The sequence below is a fragment of the Acanthisitta chloris genome, unplaced genomic scaffold (genome assembly GCF_000695815.1).
Source record: "Acanthisitta chloris isolate BGI_N310 unplaced genomic scaffold, ASM69581v1 scaffold24255, whole genome shotgun sequence".
Taxonomy (NCBI): Eukaryota; Metazoa; Chordata; class Aves; order Passeriformes; family Acanthisittidae; genus Acanthisitta; species Acanthisitta chloris.
In genome coordinates, this window is record NW_008675703.1 from 1 (window position 1) to 16,799 (window position 16,799).

The window sequence follows — 16,799 nt, forward strand, 5'->3', positions numbered from 1 at the left end:
TGGGAGCTGGGGAGGCTGCACGGAGCGAGGCTTGGGGTCTCGCAAGGAGGGTGGGACCAGCCTGTCCCGAAATGAGCGCTGAAGGGGTTGGCTTTGCGTGTCGCTCTCAAAGCAGCTGGGCCTGGAGTCGGCCAGGCATTCACTTTGGAGAGTCAATCTGCTGGAAGGCAGGAGGGCTCTGCAGAGGGACCTGGGAAGGCTGGAGAGATGAGCTGATTCCAATGGGATGAGGTTCAACAAGGCCAAGTGCTGGTCCTGCACTTTGGCCATAACAATCCCATGCAGTGCAGGCTGGGGACAGTGGCTGGAGAGCAGCCAGGCAGAAAGGGACCTGGGAGTTTGGATACACAGGAAGCTGAACATGAGCCAGCAGTGTGCTCAGGTGGCCAAGAAGGCCAGTGGCATCCTGGCCTGGATCAGGAACAGCATGGTCAACAGGACCAGGGAGGTGATTCTGCCCCTGTACTTGGTGCTGGTGAGGCCACACCTTGAATACTGTGTGCAGTTCTGGGCCCCTCAGTTCAGGAAGGATATTAAGGTGCTAGAGCAGGTCCAGAGAAGAGCAACAAGGCTGGTGAAGGGACTCGAGCACAAGTGCTACGAGGAGAGGCTGAGGGAGCTGGGGGTGTTTAGCCTGGAGAAGAGGAGGCTCAGGGGTGACCTTATCACCCTCTACAGCTACCTGAAAGGAGGTTGTAGTCAGATCGGGATTGGTCTCTTCTCGCAGGGAACTAGCAGTAGGACAAGAGGGCACAGACTCAAGCTCTGCCAGGGGAGGTTTAGGTTGGATAATAGGAAGAGATCACATTTTGTGATACTTATGTCCTTGGCTGAGCAAACAACATCTTCAGAAGTCAGTGAGATTAAAGAAATGAAAATAGCACACAAAACTTGAAATAAAGTTGAATCAAGGTATGAAGTAAACTGTCATACTTTAATTTGCCAAAGAGTGACTGTAATAGATGTGCACACGTGTGCATATGTGTAAAGTTATAATAAAATAATAATCTGTCGCTTTTCTTGCAAGATCTTGGCATTGCATACCCAGTATGACAGTGCTGTTGCCCTTTATGTGTCATTGTCCTTAGCAGTTCCCATTTTAAGGTGACTTTCTGTATCGTGTGCACTAAAAGATTGGCAGAACTTTTCTAACTGCTCCTCTGCCTTTACTTCCTGTTTAATTAAGAACATAAAGCAAAATACAAGTATTTTACCATTATTAAGGCCATAGTCTAGATCCCAGTTCCTTGCAAGGGAAGGAAGGGAATTAATTAAACGAATCCCGGTCTTAGGCGTGGTGGGATAAGGCTCTTTCATTTTTAGCTTAATCTATTGGAATTGGTGAGAGAACAAGTGAAAGAGGAGAATGTGGCTCTTGTGTGCTGTGACTGGGATGGAGGAGCAGTCCTGTCTCCTGCCCAGGAATGCAGTGTGGCTGTGTAGGTCTGATTCACAGCTTGGTACTGACTCCTCTGCAGAACCTCAAGACTTGCCTCGAGAAGTCTTTGCTGTTGATCCAACCAATACGTGTCAAACTCCGAGCACAGAGGTTCTCTACAGATGCAGGAAATGCAGGTATTTTGTATTTATAATAAATATGTATTTTTATATGTGTATAAAATACTCATTATGTTTCTCCTTAAAATATCACTGTGAAATCCACTCAAGAATAGCCCATGTAAGTCAGTGGGCATGTCATGATTGTCAGGTCAGGGATGAGCTCTTGCCTAAGCTTCCACAATGTGTGTGCCAAAAAACCATCAAATAAAAGTACCATGTACAAGTCCTTTTGTTCCTTGGAGTGGTGCAGTGTTTATGCTGCCTAATCTGCCGTGTTCTATGGGCAGGCATAATCACACTTGGCACTGTGGGGTCCTTACTCTGAAACCTTCACTGAGTTTGTTTTTTGACAATTGGTTTCTCCAGAAGAGACTTCGGGAAAATTTTGGGGTTCACTGTGTTTTAACTTCCTTTTTTGGGTTGCATAAAATGAAATTGAATGATCCTGCTGTGTGCTAGGTGTAGGCTTCTTCAAGTATATGGTTTAAAAACAGATCTGTGTAAAAGACAGCATACAGCTGTGGGGCAGAGCCCTGAACCACAAAAATCCCAAAGTTTGTCCAGCAGCCACCCTGAATGGAGTCAGTGCCCAAACCTTCTAGACTAACTTTAAAAAATGTAGAATTTTTACTCGTGTTTGGTTACTTACTGTCAGGAGGTTCATGTCCCTGTTTTCTATTGTCTGTAGACTTGTCCGGTTTTAAAAACTGACATTTATTTTACCTTCCCCCCCCGCCGTGTCACGGAGGACAGACGCGCTCTGTTCCGAAGTTCCAGCATTTTGTCCCACGTGGAAGGGAGTGGACCGACAGCCTTTGCCCACAAGAGGATAACAGACTCTATGCAGCTTTGTGGCAATGGCCATGAAAAGTGCACCTCTTACTTCATTGAGCCTGTGCAGTGGATGGAGCCAGCACTGCTTGGAGTGTTGGAAGGACAGGTGAAGCAGAGCATGTACTAAAGCATGTGCTAAATTTTTTGGATTTCGTTTTTTCTGCAAAGGCAGAATAAACTGCATCTGTTCCCTGAAAGTAAAGCCCTCGCACAGGGACCTAGGTCTCCCACCCTTTTTGTCCTGAATTTTGCGGCTTGGGGACAGATTCTTAAATACCCTTTTACAAGGAAAGGAGCTGCTGCTCTGGTTGGGCTGGGAACACCAGCCAGGGTGTTGGGCAGGGTTTATCCACTCTTTTAGTATGAGAAACATTTGTGGCACTGAAAAAACTGTTGTGGTCTCAGGCTGACTGAGCCCTTCTGGACCCTGGTAAAACTGTCCTGGGAACTACACGAGCTGCATTTTCCCCACCCTCCCTTCTGGCAGCACAGCTGCCTGCTGCACCCCAGAGCTAAAAGGCCATCCTAGTTGAGCTTTTTGGCCTGCTTTTAACTAGATTACACCTGTGCACACCTTAGACAGAGTCCTGTGTTTTTCTTGCAGCTGCTGTGTCCCAAATGCAGATCGAAGCTGGGCTCCTTCAGCTGGAGGGGTGAGCAGTGTTCCTGTGGCTGCTGGGTGACACCAGCCTTCCAGATCCATAAAAGTCGAGTGGATGAAGTGAGGACACTGCCAGTTGGTAACTTCCAAACTGCCAAACCCTGAACTCATCACTTCACTCCAGGGATTTCTTAATATCCACAGAGAACTACTGGCTAGTCTGTGGTTCGCAGGAATGGAGCTTGTGACTTCCACCCCTTTGTGAGGTTGATGGAATTTCCTGAACACCTTCAGCTTGCTGTAACTGCTTATAAAATAGCAGAACATTTCTTCCAAAGAGGTTTAACACAGTGGTCAAATGAACCCGAATGTGGTATTTTTAATATGTTCTTAATTTATCTGTTGCTGTTTTAAATAAGGAGTTGAAACCTTCTGTAGAGGAGTTGCTGTGGCCAGCAGTGCTGCTTATCTTCTTATCTGTTTAAAACACAGCTGAGATTTTAGGGTGTATATTGTACAGCATGAGGCACATGGCAGGAAAATATTTTAGGGCTTAGCAAGTGCCTTATAACGGTACAATTAAAATTGTTGCATTAGCATGTATGGCAGCAAAAGGCAAGCTTACAGTTACACTTTTCTTGTAATAAAAGTAACCCTAAAAATGCCTCAAGAGTTATTTCCTACATTATAACTTTCACATAATGTCTGAGGAGATTACACAGGCTGTACTGGAATGGGAGACCTGAAGTAAAGCATCCCTGCCCCACCACTGCTTACAGTCTCAAAGAAATCCCTAAAATGATGAAGTAATTTTTAAGCAAGCTGTAAGTTTCCATGATTGTCTGCTGTGTACATCACCGTGGCACAGGTTTGGTTTGACCTAAGAAAATGGGACAAATAAGACCTACTTTAAATCAAATTTATTTTCATTGACTTCAACAATTTTTTAAAATTTTTTTTTAAACGCAGTTTCCAGCAACGTACATTATGAAATATACAAGATAAAGTAGGTGGTGGGTTCTGCCCATCTTGTAATTCCTCCCACAGCTGTGGAGGGAAGACTTGCAGGACACAGTGAACATCAGAATCTCAACACTGAAAACAGACACAAAACAAAAAAGACGAAAATATATATGAAACTGTTTGAACTGGTCACACTTCAGGGCCAGGTACAGCACAATAAATATTAGAACTGCATTATCTTAGACATCTTCTGTAAAGTTTATAACATCCTCTATTTAAAGAGATAAGAACATCTGGTTTCTAGCATGAAATGCTACATTGTACAGTGGTGAAGGGTATGAACAATGAGCCACCCAGCAAGGGCTTGGATGGTGACTACTCATTCACACATGCTCATTGATAAAATAAGCAGCATACACCAAAAGCTTAGTGAACTGTAAACTTAAGCATTCACTACCAGAATATCAGCTGGAGGAGCAGTTTCTTTTGGGAGAACCAAAAATAGTTAATCCCTTTAAGCTTCAGCTGGGCTCTTCTGTGACAAACAGCGAGTTGATACCATAATGGAAGTGGCAGCATTTGGTCCATAGCCCAAGACCCCTTTGTGTCACTGCTGTTCAAAGCTGGCAGCTGGTGGAGATACTTCAGTGCAGAATTAACGCTCACGTAGGCACAGTGTCACCAACAATGGGTACTGGCGCATGACTGCAACAAAGCAGTAGATGTCAGCTGGAACTCAGCTGGGCACAGGATGCTGCACAACCAAGCAGCACTGGATGCCACCTGATGCAAGCAAGAGGGAGAGACTGGAGAAGATGCCAGCATTTCTCTTTCTCTCTTGCTCTGCAGCAATGGGATGAGTGCTGGGCTCAGGGAGTTGGACAGAAAGGCTGCACTCTGCTCATTCTAGCTTTGCCAATAAACAAGCCCAAGACTGAGCACTTTCAGCTGCTTGACAGAGTGCTTCCAGAGCACAGAGCAAAGTATCAGTCACTGGTTTCTCTTGCATTGTCATCAACAAGGCAAGAGGAGTAAATGCATCTTGTACTCATCAACCTTTCCCCATTCATCCCCTGCCTCCAGTTCAGCATCATACATTCCTCTTACACAGGAACTGGGGACCTTCTGTGCCACCACCAAACAGGCCCCATGAGCACAGGTGGAGGAGGAAGGCTAAAAGCACATGCTTTCCTTTCCTTGGCATGACCTGGGCATTGGACTGCGAGGTAACTGCACTGGCAGACAGAGCAGCACCAAGGATGGACTGTGTCCTGATCCACACACATGGCATCACTGTAACTTGCTGCCTATGCACTGCAGTAGATGGCAGCAGTCACAGGCTTCACAAACTAAAGCAACTGAGTATCAGGAAATTTTATGGGGCAAGTGGGAGCCAAGAAGGTAAAATTCTGCTGGAAGCTGAGCACCTATGGCTTTGATTTTAGCTGTATTAAGTACGAAGATTTCTCCAGTGCACCAAATTATACTGGTCACTTTCACATGCTCATCTTCTAGTGAGTTCCTTCTTAGAGAGAACCGTAACTACCACATTTCAGTACCAACAGACTCAGCTGAGAGACTCAGAAGTGACAGAGTAGTGAAGAACTTTTGGTTGTATCAGCGTCGTCAGAATATTGTCAAAAATTCTGTTTGAGAACAGGGAGTTCTATGATAGTTGCTTAGCAAAGTGCCAGGTGTAAATGCCCTTACCACTGCCAGCTCACAATGTACCGCATGACTGCATGAAGACCTACACCTCCTCTGCCAGTACAGCTCAACTGGTTATATCCCTAAGTGAAAGACTGGTCACCAAGAGAGCTGGGAGAGGAAAAGTGAATTTTTTTCCCACCCTAGAAGTGTACAACAGCATTTCCTCATTCAGCCAGGCCCATTCACACATCACGCACCATTTCAGACACACAAAGCAATGCCAAATACAAACTAAGAGGAATGTTTTGTAAAGACACTCTCTGAGTATGAACAGGGAAAACATAGGGTTGTTTATCAACTCAAGTACTGTTCCATCATTCTTGTAAGGTAGGGAAGCAGAGGAGCTGAGATGAGAAACTGAGAGGACAAACTGGAGCGATCACAGAGGTCGAGTCTAGTCTTCCAGACTGCGAAATGCATTCTGCATGTCCTCGAACAGCTGAGCATAGTCCGCCTTGATTTTTGTTTCACCATCTTTGACAGGGTCCTGAAAGAATACAGCAAATAAACAGTTCCATCAGGAAAAGCCTTGGGTACTTAAGACAACCCTGCTTTGCCAGTGCTGTGACATCTAGACCTTGGGATTGACACTTGCTAACTGCAGGGCAGGCACTGTAGCTCTGTCTTTGCCTTCTGTCTAGTCTCACCAACAGCCACAAGGTTTAAATCTCATCTCACATTCAGTGAGCAGGCAGCAAGAACACTGGACAGAGAATTTTTTCTATGAGCAGTGGTTACTGAGTGTCTTGGTTAATGCTGTGTGATTCAGGAGCTGCAGGGATTAATGCCAGCTCCTGTCCCTGCACCAAACGCAGTAAGGATCTCTGACTCAGAAATGCTCTGCTGTACTCTTTGGGGTGCATCCTCTCTAAGTCACTCACTCAGAGGTTGCTTGGTTCAAATTAAAATCTGTTGTGCAATCATAAGAAGCTCAAAAATATCTTTGTATTCATGCTTCATTTTCTCAGAATAATTTTCACAAAAGACAAAGGCAAAAAAAACGTAACAATCAGTTTTGCTCTGAGGCTGCAAGGTTTTATCTGCAAGAAGCATTAACTGTCAGGCTGTGAAATCTGTTTGAGGTCTTCACCATTGCATTCTCAGTGCTGTTCCTCTGGGTCAGTGCAGCTCTCAGGAAACAGAGGCATTGCATGTGTGGATGGACTATTTCTCACTCACATCGTCTGTCCAAAGTACCCAGATTGCAGGACACAGGACATCTAAATTCTCACGCCTTTTAGACTGTAACCCAGGAAAGATGATTTTCCTTTCAGAACTATTAAAGGGCCAGCTCCACTTAAAATGTACTGAACCTCTGGACTCTCTTTTTCAGCTATGCTGTCCACTGCTCTGCTGTACACCAGATGTACGCTGATGGCCAGGGCTTGTAGAAAGCTTTTTAAATCTCCTATGTCTATCTATGTAACCAGCTCTCCAAGAAGCCCATGGCCCCAAGGTCTATCTTATGTTTCTGTTACTTTGAGAATATGTACCAGGGATGTACTTACTGCAGAAACAAGCCAGCATACTGCAGGAAGAGAATACACTGGCATGCCAGAACACTTAATTCGAAACATGATTTTACCTTATGGTACTTGTTTTTGAAAAATTTTCAATACTCACTTATGTAAGTTCCAACAGAGTAAGCATTATATTTCATAGAGGATATTCCTTAGCTAATTCAAAACCAGCCAGTATCACAGGTTACTACTGTTCTACCAGTAACTGGTACACCAGCATGCTCTGGATGAGTTTTAGGAAAGCTGCACCCTAAAACAATGGCTACTGAAGTTACCCAGAGCAGGTGCTCCAATCCACTTGTGTTTTCTTTAGCTGATGTTGAAGTTACTCCTCCCTTCCTCTCCCCCTAGCTGCCTGGCTTCAGTCCTGAAGCCAAACACAGGGCACATCATGTATTACTGCAGGTTAACATTTCTTTTCTTAAATTCCATTTCAAATAGCTCGATGAACATTTCTATCATTCACTTTTTAGCACATTACTGAATTTCAACTTTAGGCTGCTTTTATCTAGTAGCCTCCTTATAATATTTTAACAGAATTTTATGACAAAAACCCCAAAGCAAATAGGAAAGGTGCTTGTACTATTACCATGACTATATGTAACATAAAAGAGACTACTGAAGATCATAGAATCACAGGATTTCAGGGCTTGGAATGGACCTTACAGATCTAATCACAAACCCCCTGCCATGGGCAGGGACACCTCCCCACTAGGATCAGGTTACTCATCCAGCCTGGCGTTGAACACTGCCAGGGTTGGGGCATCCACTTCTTCCCTGGGCAACCTGTGCCAGTGTCTCACCACCTTCACAGGAAAAAAGGTTTTCCTAATATCTTGCCTAAATATCTAGCCTAAATATCTAGCCTATTAGGTTGGGTCAAAAGAGACAAGGAAGAATTAGAAGTTGTCCAGGCATCAAACAGGACATGCCTCTTTCAGATACTGAAAGGCTGCTATGAGGTCTCCACACAACCTTCTCTTCTCCAGGCTGAACAGCCCCAACTTCCTCAGCCTGTCTTCACAGGGGAGATGCTCCAGTCCTCTCATCAACTTTGTGGCCTCCTCTGGACTTGCCCCAGGAGTTCCATGGTCTTCTTATGTTGAGGGCACCTGAACTGCACAAAGTATTCCAGGTGGGGTCTCATGAGAGCAGAGCAGAAGGGGAGAATCACCTCTTTTGAGCTGCTGCCACACTCCTTTGGATGCAGCCCGGGATTTGGTTTGCTGTCTGGGCTGCTAGTGCACACTGCTGGCTCATGTGAGCTTCTCATCCACTGTCACTCCCAAGTCTTTCTCCTGGTTGCTGGTCTCAGTTAATTCCCCACCCAACCTGTAGGTGTGCCTGGGATTGCTATGGCTCAGATGTAGGACCTTGCAGCTTTCTAGACAGCAGAACTGTAAAACAGATGAGCTATTGCAAAAACAACCTGCCAAGAAAATTTATTTCATTTTGGATTCATTTGTTGGCTCCCATCAAAGAGACAGACATTTTCAAAGCACTATCATAACTTCAGGGTGTTGTGTCTTTACATTCCCACACATCAAACTCAAAATAAGCTCCTGGAGTAATGTTGGAATAACATGTTGTCAAGTCTATAGGATTACGATCTCACAATGGTGAGTGGCATAAAAATATATACCTGTGGCGTTGCCAGGGCTGTGCAGTCAGTACCACCTGACCAGATAATCTGCACTGACCATTCCTGTGTGCACAAACCCGTTCTTTGTTGTACTCAAAATGATGGCAAAGAGTCTCTCTTCACTGACGTCTATCTACGGCCCTTCATCATCACTTCTGACTTACAGCCTTTCAGAAGTACTGGAAGCTCTCAGAAAGCAGAGTAACCCCCTTCTTTATAAACATACCTTGAACTTCATGGAGGTAAGTCTGTAAAGGATTTCGCTCATGTTCTCTCGAATGATGGACCACGTGATCTTGTTGTCACTCTGAGCTGTGGTTTCTACAGCACGGCGTGCCATGTCATAAAATGCAATCATATTGGAAAGCATTCCCACTGTTTTATAGAACGGGCAGAACCTGATGGAACAGAAGACGACCTGTCAGGCACCTTGGAACAATTAACAGGACTAGCCTTTCCTCCTGCCTTCAGAACAACTCTGGACTCTCACTTGCCAGGAAGAGTGCCAGCCTGCTTTACTCCTGGTATTTTTAATACATTCTGTCAAAGGAGAGGGGCTGCCTCCAATGGGCTCCACATTTTTAAAAAGGCAAATTATAGGCTGAGACAGTAATTCTGAAGCGAGGCTTCTGAAGCAGCAACCAAACACTGGACAAAACAGGAGAGGACAGGCACCACTGCTCTACAAGTCTCACACTTCAATTTGTGCCAATGCTAATGAGGAAAGCAAAACAACTGAGCAGCTAATGGAACTCCTCCTTCCTGTTTTGTCCATTGAGGGAGCAGGCTTCCTCCAAACAGGTTGGGATGACCTGACAGCTCTCCAATTTCTTTGCTCACAAGAAAGGGAGTGTTTCTATAACAAGAGCATGGTGCACCCAAAAAGCTTCAATTTTAAAGGGTAGATGACTGCTGTGAATGGCACCTCATTATTATTTTGTTAGTTCCTGTGCTTCCCTATTCCATACATGCATACCCACCATGGGAACCTACTCAAATGCACACATCACTACAAAATGATGTATGTCTACATTTTTAGTGATGAAGTACTCAAGACTTCCTGATTTACCTGGGCTGGGGAATGAGATGAAGTACAAAAAAGCCCCTTGTCAGGCTGTTAAGGCACAAGGATAGCATGGAAAGAAGCAAGGCATACTGGGGAAAAGACCAAGTAAGTTTTTTTGAGAGATCAAACTTATTCAAGAATTCTGCAATAGCAACTGAAAACAGATTATTGCAGTCCCCCATGCATTGTTGGAATAAACAGGATGACTTTGGATGTTGCCTGTGAAACTAAAGCTGTCCTCTCCTCAGGAGGACAGGATACCACAAACTTTGCCTAACTGAACAACAGATGAGGGCCTGAAACCCTGAAAGGGTGTGATGCATTCTGGAGAGTATGCATTGGGCAAGACAATATGAATGCACTGTTCAATGGCCTACCTAAGCACAGTTCTTTCATTTCTTAATGAGGAGTAACATTAATTTCTGCACTGGGCAGTTTCCAAGTAAAGTAAGTGTACAAATCCAGACCATACAGGATTTAGAGGGCACAGTGGCCAATCACATCTCACCTGTCATAAGGTGTATAACCATTCTGTTGCAAAAAGTCATCTTTTATCAGCTTGGCAACCTCCAAGGTAATTTTATCTGTTTCTGCCAAAGAAGCCTAGAAAAGGTAAACAGTTAGTTTAGTACTCAAGTCCATGAGGACACAGTATATCCTGGCCAAGCACAGCTATCTTTCAGTACCTCTCTTCTTCCCCCCCCTCTTAAGGCATCAAGCAGAACTGTCTTGTGGGTATTTCTTGCTCCCTGCTATAGAACAATGAATTTAACTGATTGCCAGATTAAGATGGGCCAAACAGTCAGTAAGTCTGCTTTAAGTCTATCTGCTGAGAAACAATGGAAAGGAAGTTTGCTTTAAGATAATGGAAAGGCCACCAGACACAGAAAATGCACATGGCTTTGCTATGAGACTAACAGAATTCAGAGCTAAAAAGAACAAACAAAAAATAAAAAGTTTCTGACAGTTTTCCCACAATTTTCCCCTTCTAAAGGTTTAATGCAGTTGTTAGCCAAGCCCAGAATGGAAGAAACTGCCAAAGATAGCATCTGAGAACAAAATTACCAGTTACAGTACTTCTGTCATGGGAATAATGCCTAGGCACAAGCACTGGCTTAACAATATCCCTTGCACACCAAGGAACCAACTCTCTGCTCTGTAAACTGGTCTTTTAAAACATGGTTTTGTAAATAGAGAACTGCAGAAGTCCCTAAGGCCCCTTGTCCTCGTCTTCTACGACACAGCTAGAGAAGAGAGCTCTATTAGGCAAGATCTGGTGAAAGGCCTCATCTTCACTGGGCTAGAACATCAATGAGTAGAGAGAGCACCAGGAGCAAACTTCCTTCAAATAACTGTTGTTAACACATGTTACCACACACCACTACTACTTTTTAAGTCAGCATAGCTCATCTGAACATCATGGGATCCAGTTACTGTCAAGTATGTGCCAGACACCTGCCAATTATCATACTGACAGGGCTAAGCTCAAACACAGTTTTCACTAGGTCCCTTCTGAGAGCTTTCAATGGAAATTTTCCTGTCCAAGTTTAGTTTTCTCTCCAAACACTGAGTCGAATAAAGGGAATTAAAGGAAATTAAGCCATATGTCATGTCAAAGGTTTCCATAGAGAAACCAGGTAATCACCAGTTCTTAGAAAAAGCAGACTTGGCTTCTGTTTCTACAGGCCAAATTGTAATGCCAACACCTCTGTTCTGCAGCTGCCAATGTGGCTTCTAAGAAACTGTTACAGTTCAGATGACTTCTACAGAAAAGATCATTTTGCATCATTTCTCCTACAAAGGATTGCTTCCAGTGGAGTACTACTGTACATTTCAGCAAAGGGCATTTCAGCAAGACTAGAACACTGAAGCAAGTGAAATTTAACTCCAGCATTAGGTGCCCTGCAATCTAATTTACATGAGAAGAGTAGCATCAACCCAAGGTTTAGCAAATCTAAAAAAAGTATTTGTCATGAGAAGTCAGAAAACATTTAAGTTGGAATAAAACACAGTTTGGGGCAGGAGCGTTTGACACCTCCCAGTTACTGTTTTTGCACAACGCAGTATTCATCAGGTCTGGTCTAAGACATGAAGACAAGCCTACACAAGCCATAAAGAAATGGAGGATGGCTCACTGACTCACCTTCCCCACAAGCTGCACAATCTCTGCAAGGTCCTCTTCCTCCTGTAGGATCTCTTTGGCCTTTGTCCTGAGAGGGACAAACTCTGTAAAATGCTTGTCGTAGTACTCGTCCAGGGCACGTGTGTATTTGCTGTAACTGATCAGCCAGTTGACAGATGGGAAGTGCTTGCGTTGTGCCAGCTTCTTATCCAGGCCCCAGAAAACCTGTCAGAAGCCAGAAATATCAACCACTGTTCCAAATCAAAAGTGAGTGAAATTAACTGAAGCAATTTAAAAATATATTTAAAAATCCAAGAAAGTTTAAGGGAACACAACATGGTAAAGGCTATCACAAATGGAAGCCTTAGAGAGAGAAAGCAAGCCTTCCTCATGTTAATTTAACTCTAACAGTGACCTTCAAATACACTTCTCAAAAAACAATGCATCTTTTAAGCTGAATTCAGACTTACTCAGCTTGAGACTGTTCAGGAAGGAGCAGTCAGCCATAACAAAGGCAATGTCAATACTGGCACGTAATTAAAGTTAAAACCTATTAGATGTAACTGATTTTCCGAAAACAGGACTGCGAACAGTTGCAAGACACTCTTCTCCCAGTCAGCTTCCCTGAGGATTTTTCTGTAGTTTCAATGCAACTATATACGCTTTCCATCTCAGTTGGGAACAGACACATTTGAAGCGCAGCCCAATGTGCAGCAATCAGGAAGCACAAAGATATTCCTGAGCAGTCAGCCTTGGGAGGAATTGTGACCTTCACTCCTCCTTTCAAAGTCATGTCAAACACATGAGTTCAGAAAGCATCTCATAAGGTCACCTCTTAACTGTTAGAAGATTTTCCAAAGCACCCTGCAAAGCTGCCTGTGTCAAATCAAAGCTCTCTCAACCAACCACTGGCACAAATGCTGTGAAGCACAACCATTTTGAGCCTAACAAAGTGGACAGAGCACCTGCAACGTTGTGGGACGTACCTGAACAATGCCCAGTGTAGCAGATGTGACAGGATCAGAGAAGTCACCACCTGGGGGAGAGACACTGAGCAGGAAGAGATAAGTAAACATCAGAGTTGCTTTCACAGTTCAAACTGAAGAACTGAACATATGACTGCACAGCTCAGTGATCACAGAAACCAGAAAAGCCAGTATGATTTCAGGTAACTGTTTGCAGAAAGTGTTTGATGCATACCCACACAGGTGTACTATCAAGCATACCACAAAATACAGTTACATCAGTTACTGACTGACAGTATCAAGGTGTCATTTCAGTCACTTTAGCTCCAGGTAACTGCTCCAGCTTGGATTAACAAACCTGTCTTAACTGGAACAGATTCCACAACTATGCTGATAGAACATCACGGAACATAGTGCAGTGATTATTTTACAGAAACCAATATACCTATTTGAAATTGTTTCAGGTATTCACCTAGGTGATAACTACTTCACCTTCATTTTGTGCTTGACACTCCAATATACACCTTTCCAGACATAAAAAAACCCACAAATCTTCCTACCTCAAGAGCACAATGCCCTTCTTTATATGCTGTGGACAGCAGAACTAAGCAGAGCAAAGAATGGACCCTAGATGTTCTTGCAAATGCCAGAGGCCCTCCTGAAAACATGTGGGAAATTCACTTTGCCCACAGCATGATATACAAACCAGTATCACCTAGAAGAATGCCTGGGGACCACATGCTTCTCACAGCCCATCACAGCCTGAGATAGACTGCTCCATGTAATTCCACTCAATTTGAGCACAAAAATAATGATTTGTCATGCCCCCAAGTGCACACACTGCTGCTCTAACTGCCCCTTCTTTCCTGCTCCAAGCATGGTTTGACATACTTTTCAGAGACAGCTCTAATGACATTCTTCCCTGAGACATTACCTCCAGTTGCTGCAAGTAACTGTGATTCCACATGTCTCAGAATTACCTGTCCATATTCATTCTTTCTGCCCCCACACACAATTTAGCAGCAGTTCTGGGTGAACACAGACTAAATATCTACCTACTCATTCCCATGTTTTTATGTTCTGCAGCTGCACAGAGCAACAAGACATCTTTTGTCTGAAAAATGGGTACTCTGACACGCAGACACACAGAAGAAGAATGCAAAGGCAAAGCAATTCAACACTCACGCTCCAACAATGCTGACACTGCCTTCCCTTTCAGGATTTCCCAGACACTTGACTCTGCCAGCTCGCTCGTAGAAAGAGGCTAGACGGGCACCAAGGTAGGCTGGATAACCACTGTCTGCAGACAACAACAAACAGAAATGGAGTCATAGGCCCAGATATTAAAGGATTTTTACAAGACCAGACTGAGAAAAGGCTACTCACCAGCTGGCATTTCAGCCAGTCGCCCTGAAATTTCTCTGAGGGCCTCAGCCCATCGGGAAGTAGAGTCTGCCATCATACTGACATGGTAGCCCATATCCCGGAAATACTCAGATAAGGTGATTCCTGGAAAAAGGACAATAGTGTGCTGCAGGACACCGATCAGAAAGTAACTCTGTGCTTGTATGTTGTCAGTAAGATGTAAATAAGCTAAACTATTTGACTACATTTTGATGGAAACAGACAATGGAAGTTAATAATTTCTTCCCACTTGATCATGTTCCTGCTGTCTTTTGCTCTGTTGTTGCTATTTATTTCTTCCCACTCTCCCCATTTTTGTTTATGAACCACTTTGGCTCATCTTACTTTCCTGTGGATTTGTTTGAAGAGACATAGCAATGTCACTGATGCTACTCTTTGCCTCACTGAAACCATGAACAAAGTCTCTTACTGTAAAATGTCTCCTTCCCTTACAAACTACCGGAACAAAACATGACCTTTTCTCACTGTCATATCTGAATTATTTAACAATTGTTTATAAAAAGGAATTTTAAAAAACCCTCTAAGAGTCTGCAAAGGAAAGAACTCAGAGTACTATTCCTGCCTGGTAAGTTGCTGCACTTGTCAGCCAAAAGCTATTCACAAACAAGAGCTTACAGAATGAACACATGGAGGAGAACTGTGAGAGCTGGTGCAGTAAGTTGACCTTACACATGAAATTTACTCAATGTTCAGTAATCGTAATTATATACAAGAAAGTCAGATTCAATTAAGATACTTGGGGCAGGCAAGGCCTGAAAGGGTTGATTTCTGAAACTAAGTAGGTTTCTTGGTAGTGGCCACCTCAGGAACTGAAAATACCAGAGCACAATTGCTTGCTCTACACATACTGCCTTTTCATCCTCCTGTAAATCTTACCTGTATAGATGGAGGCTTCTCTGGCAGCCACAGGCATGTTGGAAGTATTTGCTACCAGAGCTGTTCTCTTCATGATGCTTTCTACCTTGCCATCAACTTCCATTGTTAACTAAAATGCAAGAAAAAAAAAAACAAACTTCAAACTTTAACAATAGCAAGGGGTTTTTTGTTAATTTCTTTGTTGCTTTTTTATTTTTTACAGTAGTACCCGCCTTGTATCTGGATACTCTCCTCACAGCTATTCTACCAGGACCAGAGAGTAGATTCAAAATTTCAGGATACTATGTTGGTTGGAATTGAGTGCATCCTCAGCAAGTTCTCTGACGACACCAAGCTGCGTGGGGCAGTTGACATGCTGGAGGGAAGGGATGCCAAACAGAGGGATCTTGACAAGTTTGAGAGGTGGGACACTGCAAACCTCATGAAGTTCAACAAAATGAAGTGCAAGGTGCTACATCTGGGCCATAGCAATCCCAGGCACAGCTACAGGTTGGATGGGGAAGTAATTGAGACCAGCACCAAGGTAAAAGACTTGGGAGTGACAGTGGATGAGAAGCTCACCATGAGCTCAGACTATTGGGCTTCTCTCTCCTATTTTATGGACACTGTGGCACAACAAATTCACTAATATATAGTAACAGGCAGAAGGTTCTACTTCCTTCAGAATGTATTCCAAAGCTTGACATGTCAAACTAATAACTGGTCACTGTTTGTATCACCATCCTGCACCCTATAAATACAGATGCTGGATTTGCTATGCATGATTAAGTTACAGACATGACCAGTGAGAGGTAAGATGCTTACAGCTGTGCTAACTTGCACTCTGGCATTCATTTGGACTTTATTTTAAACAAGCCAGAAGGTACACTCAAAAACTAGGCCAGACGTTTATTGAGAGGCCACTGAAATTCTTGAACAAGCCAAAAGGGAAGCCAGAGCTTCAAGGCAGGAAAGAAGGCTATTTAAGTCAGTCTAGCAATATGATATTTTCAGAATAATCAGAGTGGAAAGGGACCCCTGAGGATCATCTAGTCCAACTCCTGGCCCTGCACAGGACATCCCTGATAATCACACCATGTGCCTGAGAGCATTGTCCAAACACTTCTTGAACTCTGCCAGGCTTGGTGCTGTGACCAATTCCCTGAGGAGCCTGTTCTAGTGCCTGATCCTCTTCACCCTCTGGGTGAAGAACCACTTTCTAATATCCAGCCCAAACCTCCCCAGACGCAACTTCAGACCATTCCCTCAGTGGATGCCAGTGAGAAGGGGTCCATGCCTGCCCCTCCACTTCTTTCCATGAGGGAAATTGCATACAGTGATGAGGTCTCCCCCTCAGTCTCTTCTTCTCGAGGCTGAACAGACCAAGAAACCTCAGTCACTCCTCATATGGCTTTCCCTCAAGGCCCTTCACCATCTTCACTGCCATTCTTTGGATGCTCTTTAACAATTTAATATCTTTCTTATATTGTTGTGCCCAAAACCGCACACAATATTCAAGGTAAGGCTGGACTGGAC

General features: G+C 43.9%; 2 protein-coding genes across 2 annotated transcripts in view; one reads left to right on the top strand and one right to left on the bottom strand.

Moving 5' to 3' along the window:
* Positions 1-1,393: 1,393 nt before the first annotated feature.
* DUSP12 (dual specificity phosphatase 12) lies at positions 1,394-3,160 on the top strand. Its single transcript, XM_009075872.1, has 3 exons — positions 1,394-1,575; positions 2,314-2,500; positions 2,999-3,160. The coding sequence occupies exons 1-3, from the start codon at positions 1,394-1,396 to the stop codon at positions 3,158-3,160; spliced, it is 531 nt and encodes a 176-aa protein (XP_009074120.1).
* Positions 3,161-5,403: 2,243 nt separating this feature from the next.
* ATP6V1A (ATPase, H+ transporting, lysosomal 70kDa, V1 subunit A) overlaps positions 5,404-16,799 on the bottom strand; it is a 19,319-nt gene continuing 7,923 nt past the window's right edge. The window contains exons 7-14 of the mRNA XM_009075871.1: positions 15,285-15,393; positions 14,370-14,492; positions 14,169-14,283; positions 13,005-13,068; positions 12,040-12,243; positions 10,405-10,499; positions 9,057-9,228; positions 5,404-6,155 (exon numbers count right to left, since the gene is read on the bottom strand). Coding sequence (XP_009074119.1) covers positions 6,063-6,155; positions 9,057-9,228; positions 10,405-10,499; positions 12,040-12,243; positions 13,005-13,068; positions 14,169-14,283; positions 14,370-14,492; positions 15,285-15,393 — 975 coding nt within the window. The 3' untranslated portion in view covers positions 5,404-6,062. The remainder of the gene's footprint in view (positions 6,156-9,056; positions 9,229-10,404; positions 10,500-12,039; positions 12,244-13,004; positions 13,069-14,168; positions 14,284-14,369; positions 14,493-15,284; positions 15,394-16,799) is intronic.

Coding starts and splice junctions, on each gene's coding strand:
- DUSP12 (XM_009075872.1), top strand. CDS start 1,394: ATGGAGGAGCAGTCCTGTCTCCTGCCCAGGAATGCAGTGTGGCTGTGT. Junction 1,576..2,313: donor TACAGATGCAGGAAATGCAG/GTATTTTGTATT, acceptor CACGGAGGACAG/ACGCGCTCTGTTCCGAAGTT. Junction 2,501..2,998: donor TTGGAGTGTTGGAAGGACAG/GTGAAGCAGAGC, acceptor TTTTTCTTGCAG/CTGCTGTGTCCCAAATGCAG.